The following is a 10,307-nucleotide window of genomic DNA, read 5'->3' on the forward strand; positions in this document are numbered from 1 at the left end:
CTAAATCATGCCTAAAATCTGCAGCACAACTTTCCTGAATGCCCCCTTCACCTCTTTGTTCCTCAGACTGTAGATGATGGGGTTGAACATCGGGGTGATGACCGTGTACATGAGAGACAGAGCTTTATGTAATGCTGGGGACCACTCTGCTGATGGCATCACGTACATGATAATGATGGTCCCATAATACAGACTCACCACCAGCAGGTGAGATGCACAGGTGGAAAAGGCCTTCTGCCTCCCGGCAGAGGAGGCAATTCGCAGAATGGCCAAGAGGATAAGAATATAAGATACAACGATGAAGAGGAAAGGGGCCAGGGATACCAGGGAGCAGGAGACCAAAACAATCATTTCTACCAGGAGGCTTTTTGTGCAGGACAATTTGAGCAGCTCCTCCATGTCACAGAAGAAATTATTAATTTCATTGGGACCGCAGAAACTTAGCTGGTGCACCATCCCTATTACTAATGCATTAGCTGAGAAACCAGTTACCCAGGAGGCAGAAACCAGCTGTAGGCAGACCCTGAGGTTCATTATAACATTATAGTTGAGTGGGTTGCATATGGCTAAGTAACGGTCATAAGCCATGACTGCAAGGAGGAAGCATTCTATGCATGCCAAAGCACCGAAGAAAAATAATTGTGTGATACAGTCGCTGAAGGAGATTGTCCTGTCCTCTGCTAGGAACCCAGCCAGCAATCTGGGGGCAGTGACTGAGGTGTAGCAGGTTTCCAGGAAGGACAAGTTCCCCAGAAAGAAGTACATGGGGGTGTGAAGCTGCTGATCAGCCACAACTAGAGCAACAATCAGAAGGTTCCCAGCCACGGTCACAATGTAGATCACTAGAAACACCACAAAAAGCAGAATCTGAATTTCTTTCGGGTTCCCGAATCCCAGGAGCAGGAACTTGACGATGGATGTTTGATTTGTCCATGGCATGTGTGCCATGTGTTCTCTGGAAAGGAAGGAAGGAAGGAAGATTAAACAAACCAGAAAGATCTCCTTTTCCCCAAATCTGCAACTCTTTTCTTGTTATTCCATCCCTTTTAACAGTCTCTGCTTAGGGTCAGATTGTCAAAAGCGTTTCAGGGCCTAAAGATTCAATTATTCTTGTAGAAGCTCCCTGGAAGCAGTTGGCATGTCCCTGTGCCCCCTAGGTGCAGAGGCAATCAAGGAAGCTCTGCGCGCTGCCCTACCCCCAGCAATGGCTCCACAGCTCTCATTGGCTGGGAACCACAGCCAATGGGAGCTTCAGGGGCAGCATCTGCAGGTGCAGGCAGTGCACACCATGCAGAGCCACATGGCCTGCCTCTGCCTAGGGGCTGGACATGCAGGTTGCTTTTGGGAGCAGCACGGAGCCGGGGCAGGCAGGGAGCCTGCCTTAGCCCCACTGTGCCACTGACTGGGAGCCACTGAGGTATGTGCCGCCTGGCTGGAGTCCGCACTCCGAGCCCCCTCACACTCGTTAATTCCCTCCCAGACCCTACACCCCCACCCAAACCCCTACCCCAGTGCAGAACCCCCTCTAAGAGCCTGCACCCCACACCCTTCCCGCACTTCAACCCCCGTCACAGACCTGAGCCCCCTCCCACACTCCAAACCCCTCAGCCCCAGCACGAAGCCCCCTCCTGTACCCCAAGCCCCTCATTTCTGGCTCCACCTTGGAGCCCACACCCCAGCTGAAACCCTCACCCCTTGCCACACCTCAAACCCCTGCCCCAGTCCTGAGCCCGCTCCTGCACTCCAAATCTCTTGGCCCCACTCCAGAGCCCACACCCCCAGCTGGAGTGTGCACCCAGTCCTGCAACCCAACCCCCTGCCTCAGACCAGTGAAAGTGAGTGACGGTGGGGGAGAGCGAGCAACGGAGGGAGGGGGGCTGGAGTGAGTGGTGGCAGGGCCTCAGAGAAGGGACAGGGCCTTGGGGAAGAGGTGGGGCAGGGGGTGGGGCAAGAGTGTTTGATTTTTTGCAATTAGAAATTTGCCAACCCTATGGGGAGCCCAGCCACAGCGGAGACGGAAACACAAGAAGGAAACCACAATTCCCAATAGGTACCTATTTAAATCCCCATTTAAAATATTTTGATATTAAATTTTCCGTTGAAAACAGACACATTTTTGAAAAAAAAAATCAACCCCCCAATATCCCATTAAAAATTAATGTTGAAGAAAAATTTTTGGTCCTAGATTTTAGTATAAATGAGATTTTGGCCTATAAAACAGGATTCTTTAGCTCCGGTCCAATGGGTCAGAACACAAAATATGACCTTAACCATAAGATATGAACCTTTAGAAAAATGCCTGCATGGAAGTATGAGTCTAGCACTGTGCCCTGCAGGTGCCCAGACCTGGGCTCAGTTGAGCTCAGAGCTAATCACCAAGTGATTCATCCCCTTTTGCCCATTCCCAGCCTCTTGCAAACAGGCTATGGACCCTCAGAGCATGTTGTTGAATCCCTTCCCATAATAGCCACTGATGGACCTATCCTCCATGAATTTATCTAGTTCTATTTTGAACCCTGCTATAGTTTTGGCCTTTACAACATCCCCTGGCAAAGAGTTCCACACATTGACTGTGCATTGTGTGAATACTTTTGTTTTTTTCTTTTAAACCTGCTATCTATTAATTTCATTTTGTGACCCCTAGTTCTTGTGTTATGTGAAGGAGTAAATAACACTTCCTTATTCACTTACTCCACACTAGTCATGATTTTATAGACCTCTATAATATCCCCCCTTAGTTTTCTCTTTTCCAAGCTGAAAAGTCCCAGTCTTATTAATCTCTCCTCACATGGAAGCTGTTCCATACCCCTAATAATTTTTGTTGCCCTTTTCTGAACCTTTTCCAATTCCAATATATCTTTTTTGAGATGGGGTGACAACATCTGCACACAGGATTCAAGATGTGGCATACCATGGATTTATATAGAGGCAATATGATAATTTCTATTTTATTATCTATTCCTTTCATACTGATTCCCAACATTCTGTTCACTTTTTTGAATGCCACTGCATGTTGAGTGGATGTTTTCAAAGAACTATCAACAATGACTCAAAAATCTCTTTCTTGAGTGGTAACAGCTAAGTTAGACCCCATTATTTTATATGTATAGTTAGGATTATGTTTTTCAAAGTGCATTACTTTGCATTTATCAACATTGCATTTATCTGCCATTTTGTTGCCCAATCACCGAGTTTTGTGATATCCTTTTGTAACTCTTTGCAGTCTGCTTTGGACTTAACTATCTTGAGTAATTTTGATTTGTCTGCAAATTTTGACACCTCACTGTTTACCCCTTTTCCCAGATTATTTATGAATATGTTTGACAGTACTGGTCCCAGTACAGACCCCTGGGAAACACTACTATTTACCTCTCTCCATTATGAACACTAACCATTTATTCCTGTAGTGCCCATCTTTAAAAAAAGGGAAGATGGAGGATCCGGGGAACTACAGGCCAGTCAGCCTCACCTCAGTCCCTGGAAAAATCATGAAGCAGGTCCTCAAGGAATCCATTTTGAAGCACTTAGAGGAGAGGAAAGTGATCAGGAACAGTCAGGATAGATTCACCAAGGGCAAGTCATGCCTGACTAACCTAATTGCCTTCTATGATGAGATACCTGGCTCTGTGGATGAGGGGAAAGCAGTGGATGTGTTATTCCTTGCCTTTAGCAAAGCTTTTGACATGGTCTCCCACAGTATTCTTGCCAGCAAGTTAAAGAAGTATGGGCTAGATGAATGGAGTATAAGGTGGATAGAAAGCTGGCTACATCATCGGGCTCAACGTGTAGTGATCAATGTCTCCATGTCTAGTTGGCAGCCGGTATCAAGCGGAGTGCCCCAAGAGTCAGTCCTGGGGCAGGTTTTGTTCAATATCTTCATTAATGATCTGAAGAATGGCGTGGATTGCACCCTCAGGAAGTTTGCAGATGACACTAAACGGGGAGGAGTGGTAAATACGCTGGAGGGTAGAGAGACCTAGAGAAATTAGAGGATTGGGCCAAAAGATGATGATGATTGATGATGAGAATGAAGCTTCAATGAAGATGGTGAGATTCAACAAGGACAAGTGCAGAGTCCTGCACTTAGGATGGAAGAAACCCATGCACTGCTACAGACTAAGGACCGAGTGGCTAGGCAGCAGTTCTGCAGAAAAGGATCTAGGGGTTACAGTGGATCAGAAGCTGGATATGAGTCAACAGTGTGCCCTTGTTGCCAAGAAGGCTAACGGCCTTTTGGGTTGTATAAGTAGGAGCATTTCCAGCAGGTCGAGGAACGTGATCATTCCCCTCTATTCGGCATTGGTGAGGTCTCATCTGGAGTACTGTGTCCAGTTTTGGGCCCCACACTACAAGAAGGATGTGGAAAAATTGGAAAGAGTCCAGCGGAGGGCAACAAAAATGATTAGGGGGCAGGAACACATGATTTATGAGGAGAGGCTGAGGGAACTGGGATTGTTTAGTCTGCAGAAGAGAAGGATGAGTGGGGATTTGATAGCTGCTTTCAACTACCTGAAAGGGGGTTTCAAAGAGGATGGCTCTAGACTGTTCTCAGTTGTACCAGATGACAGAACAAAGAGTAATGGTCTGAAGTTGCAATGGGGGAGGTTTAGGTTGGATATTAGAAAAAACTTTTTCACTAGGAGGGTGGTGAAGCACTGGAATGGGTTACTTAGGGAGATGGTGGAATCTCCTTCCTTTGAGGTTTCCAAGGTCAGGCTTGACAAAGCCCTGGCTGGGATGATTTATTTGGGGATTGGTCCTACTTTGAGCAGGGGATTGGACTAGATGTCATCCTGAGGTCCCTTCCAAGCCTGATATTCTATGATTCTATGATTCCTACCCTTTATTTCCTGTCTTTTAACCAGTTACTGATCCATGGGAGGACCTTCCCACTTGTTGGGATATGTAAGGGTTAAGTAAAGACATGGAAAACTGCTGGTGTGCTGGCATAGAATCATAGAATGTCAGGGTTGGAAGGGACCTCAGGAGGTCATCTAGTCCATCCCCCTGCTCAAAGCAGGACCAATCCCCAGACAGATTTTTGCCCCAGATCCCTAAATGGCCCCCTCAATGATTGAATGTACAACCCTAGGTTTAGCAGGCCAATGCTCAAACCACTGAGTTATCCCTCCCCCCCATAGTAGCAGGGAGTAGGCACAGGCATGCACTATTCCTTCATTTAATAGATAAAGTGTTAGCCCTTTCCCCTCCCTTCTCCTTGTTAAGAATTAATAAGTGTTGCAGCTGCATAAAAAATGTGGGGATCTAAAGGATACCTTCTGGGTAAAGAAGTGTCATCTCCTCCTCCCTTCCTTCTCCAGCTTCAGAAGCGAGCCCTGGGTCATGGCCCCTTCCTCCCTCCCCTGAGAACTGCAGATTAAGGGAATTTGCAGCAACGAATTACTGCAAAGAACTGTATTTTCAAGGTAAAGATGTGTGTATAAGATGCGTAATGCTGTAATCAGTCAATAGGCATGGGTATAATCATAGTGTGGGAGTTTCTATTACTTAATAAGGGTTTTGAAGGTGTTGTAGGAAATGTAGGCATTTACATACTAACTTAAATAAAAAGAGTGTGGTGTAACTAATTCAGGGCTTACTGGACAATTGGGTCCAGGGGAACAAGTATAGCAATAAAGAAGCCTGTACTCATATCCACCTCTGGGACAACCTGCTCCTTTTTTCTTCTAACACCACTTATCCCACGATAGCTTACTTTGCTTAAGAGCCTTTGGTGAGGGACCTTGTCAAAGGCTTTCTGAAAGTCTAGGCACACTATATCCACTGGATTCCCCCTTGACCCCCTCAAAGAATTCTAGTATATTGGTGAGGCATGATTTCCCTTTACAAAAACCATGTTTACTCTTCCCTAACAAATCGTGTTCATCTATTTGTCGGCTAATTCTATTCTTAACTATAGCTTCAACCAATTTGCCAGGAACTGAAATTAAGCTTACTGGCATGTAATTGCCAGAATCACCTCTGGAGCCTTTTTTAAAAATTGGCATCAAATTAGCTATCCTCCAGTCATCTGATACAGAGGCTGATTTAAATGATAGGCTACATACCACAGTTAGAAGTTCTGCAATTTCATATTTGAGTTTCTTCGCAACTCTTGGGTGAATACCATCTGGTCCTGGTGACTTATTACTGTTTAATTTACCAATTTGTTCCAAAATCTCCTTTAATGACACCTCAATCTGGGACAGTTCCTCAGATTTGTCACTTAAAAAGAATGGCTCAGGTGTGGGAATCTCCCTCACATCTTCAGCCAGGAAGACTGATGCAATTAATTTATTTAGTTTCTCCACAGTGGCTTTGTCTTCCTTGAGTGCACCTTTAGCACCCTAATCATCAAGTGGGCCACTGATTGTTTAGCAGGCTTCCTGATTCTGATGTACTTTAAAAAAAATTGCTGTTACTTTTTGAGTCTTTGGCTAGTTGCTGTCCAAATTCTCTTATGGCCTGCCTAATTTTACTTTTACATTAGACTTGCCAAAGTTTATGTTCCTTTCTGTTTTCCTTAATAGGATTTAACTTCCAATTTTTAAAGGATGCCTTTTTGCCTCTAACCACTTGTTTTACTTTGTTGTTTAGTCACGGTGGCATTGTTTTGGTCCTCTTATTATGTTTGTTAATTTGGAGTATACACATTTAATTTGAATCTCTATTATGGTGTTTTTAAAAAGTTTCCATGCAGCTTGCAGACATTTCACTTTTCGGACTGTTCCTTTTAATTTCTGTTAAACTAGCTTCCTCAGTTTTGTGTACTTCCCCTTTATGAAGTTAAATGCTACTGTGGTGGGCTTCTTTGGTGTTTTCCCACCCACTTGGATGTTAAATTTAATTCTATTATGGTCACTATTACTGAGTGGTTCAGCTATATTCACCTCTTCTAATGTGCCTCACTAATGACTAAATCCAGAATTGCATCTCCTCTTGTGGGTTCCAGGACAAGCTGCTCCAAGAAACCATCATTTATGGTGTCAAGAAACTTTACTTCTGCATCCATTCCTGAGGTGACATGTACCCAGTCAATATTGGGATAGTTGAAATCCCCCATTATTGAGCATTTCACAGTCACCATCACCATCCTGGTCAGGTAGTCAGTAATATATCCCTACTGCTATATTCTTATTATTCAAGCCTGGAATTTCTATCCATAAAGTTTCTTTCTATGGTACAGTTTGGTTTATTTTTACTACATTTGACTTTGTGCTCTCTTTCACATTTAGTGCCACTCCCCGACCAGCATGACCTATTCTGTCACTCCTATGTATATTGTACCCTCGTATTACCATGTCCCACTGATTATCATGATTCGACCAAGTTTCTGTGATGCCTATTATATCAATATCCTCATTTAATACCAGGAACACAAAATCACCCATCTTAGTATTTAGACTTCTACCATTTGTATACAAATACTTATTAAATTTGTCACTTTTTAGCTGTCTGCTATTATGTGATGTAATTGAGAATGTTTCATTTACATGTTACCTATATTGATACTGTAAATAAGAAGATGGTGGAAATATAATGATGGTAAAGGACAGTTTAATGTTAACTAGTATTATAATTATAGAGATTCGCAATTAACATCCAAAGGGTACCATCACTCTGTTCTCAGTGAGCTGATCACCCATTGATACACCATTCCATCTATAAATGTAATTGTAGTACTGTGCAAGTGGTAACTGCATGCCTTTTTGTTTAACTAATCATTTTTCATTTTAATAAAGTTTAGTTGTATTATTCAAAATGTTGCTTACATTGCTATACATTTTCTGTAACTGACCTAGAGGCTCATACCCAAAAACTAAGTTGGGTTTTATTCCACCCTTATCTTTAACTATATAATATTAATTGGGAACATTTCAACATAAAGGCTAAAACAGAACAACCTACCAAGGAATGTAGTGGATACTTCATCACTTGGAGTCTTTAAATCAAGACTGACTGTTTATTTCTAAAAGATAGTACTAGCTCAACCATAAGGTATGGGCTTGATGTAGGAATTTATGGGGTAGAATCCGGCCTGCGTTATGCAGGAGTTCAGGCTAAATGATCATTAATGGTTGCTTCTAGCTTGAAATCTACAATTATGTGACCTAATATGGATATAGTACTTGGTCCTGCTAGTGAAGGCAGGGGGCTGGACTCGATGACCTTTCAAGGTTCCTTCCAGTACTAGGAGATAGGATATCTCCATTAATTAAGTAATTATGTCTCTTGTATCCCTAACATCAATTATTCTATGACAGTTTCCTGAGAGTCAGTATGATCAGGGGGATTGATCACTGCTCTGAAATTCTGGCAGGCAGGGATCCATTCCTGGCCTTGTCACTGACCAGCTTCATGGTCTTGAGGATGTCACTGCCCATGTTATGCCTCAATTTCCCCAATTCTACAATGGAAGCTCTTATTTTGTGACTTGGGAGGGAAGGGAGAGACTTTGAAAGGCACAAAAAAGGATATAGAATAGGTGCCTAAATCCCATTTTGTGAGTCTGAAACTTTTCCCCAAAGAGCTCTATAGAAAGGTTGAGTGTTATTATTGCACACAGGAAAACTAATATTGCATGTGTGGATACTAGCAACATTTGTCTACTCCTTATCGCGGTTAAGGGCTTAGCTGCATCTTTGACGTCTCTCAGTATGGATGAGAGACCTTGAGCCCTTATACTCTCTGAGGTGGAAACCCGCAATTCTCCCAACTCTTTAGACCCAGTCCCAGCCTTGCAGCACCTGTTTACCAGCTGTAAGTGCTTAGTAGGCCTGAACTAGGTTACTCTGCCCTTGCAAGATTTCCCCATGGGGAGCAAGGACCAGGTGAACACAGTGACCCAAATCAGGCTTTGGGACACGGAGCATCACTTAATCTGAACAGCAGGAATCAAAGCATAACAAGACACAGGGGGATTGTTTATAAAACAAACAGCCAAAATGCATCTGTCTGACCTAAAGCGTAAGTAGGCTTAAGCTCATCCAGATTGCTGGTTCTGGGGGGAAAGGTCTGGATCCCTGCAGCCTCTGGCATACTCCTCTCCTAAGCTACAGCAGCTCAGACTTTCTACCGCTCCCAAAGCTCCTTGTTTCACTTTCCCACCTGTTGGTCCTTCCGTCTCTGGTTACCAACCCCAGTGCTGAACCCAGCCTGGTGGAGGTAACACTTCAAGGTCACCAACACCAGTACTGTCCTTAAAGCACCAGAGAACAGGGAGATACCAGGCGCTATAGTCTGCTTCCCAGCCTATGTGGTCACTGGTCCTATTGGAATTAATCTCCTGGCAGCCGTCTAGCTAGCCACAAAATAATGATCAAACACATCGACCATATATTAGTCATAAGACAGCACAGGCAACTCACGTGTCCCTGACACAGTGACACTCCTTTCCAGACGTTCCTTCGAATGCTGAGAAGCTGGGACTTGGTTGTTGATTGCAACACCCTTTAAAGATATTGCTACCTAGTTGTGTGCGCCTTTTGCCTATTCACTAATGATTACGTCATTGCGATGGTTTTCCTCCTGAACCTTTTGTGGATTGCTTTGACTCCCTCACTGAAAAGACATAACAACTCCCTCAGCTACCAGTTTGAAATGTGTGTTGCATAAACAAAATTAACAAGTGACCCTCAAGAGGGTTAATAGTTAGGTAAAGCTTTAATGACAAAACACTCTGGAGAAAAGTTCCAGTTTCTTTCTTTCGTTTTTTCTTCAATTAATTTTTTATTAATTTCCATAAAGAAACACAAAATGAAAGTGCAGAAAGGTAACTGTGACGTACAACTTGTAAATGTTTCCAAATAATGCATGCTACAACACAGAGGGTCTTCTCCAATCTAGAGATCTGCTCAAACCCACTCCCCCACCCTGGCCACCCGCAACAGCTGCCTGCCCGGCTCCCTTCTACCTGTGCCTGATATTGCTTTTGCCTGATGTGACTCCTGCCCTGGAGGGAAACAGCAATCTTCCATGTGCCCAAAAGTGACGAAAGAAAGGAGGAATGGGGAGGGGGGGGAATGGGGGCTGGGTTGCACCATTTTATAGTGTGAGTTTTCATACCCAACCAAGCATGACATTTGTAATTGGGTCCTGCACCCCAACCCAACACGAACCCAACACTTGTAGTCAGGTCCCGTTGGGTTGATCAGTTCTGCTCCAATAGAACTGAACATTCAGTACATTAGAGGTCCTCATTACTCTCTGACTCAGGGAAATTGTACTTCTTTAGGAAAGTCACTGCTTTGCTTCCATCCAGGGATCTTTGACCTTCTTGTCCCTCAGGCAGGAGCGTAGCTGGGGGG

The 10,307-nt window shown here is 43.9% G+C and overlaps 1 protein-coding gene across 1 annotated transcript; it reads right to left on the reverse strand.

Annotated features, from left to right (window-relative positions):
- Positions 1 to 948, reverse strand: LOC135887007 (olfactory receptor 5AP2-like). Its single transcript, XM_065414787.1, has one exon. The coding sequence runs from the start codon at positions 946 to 948 to the stop codon at positions 1 to 3; it is 948 nt and encodes a 315-aa protein (XP_065270859.1).
- Between the last annotated feature and the right edge of the window lie 9,359 nt (positions 949 to 10,307).

Source organism: Emys orbicularis, chromosome 12 (assembly GCF_028017835.1).
Source record: "Emys orbicularis isolate rEmyOrb1 chromosome 12, rEmyOrb1.hap1, whole genome shotgun sequence".
Classification (NCBI taxonomy): Eukaryota; Metazoa; Chordata; order Testudines; family Emydidae; genus Emys; species Emys orbicularis.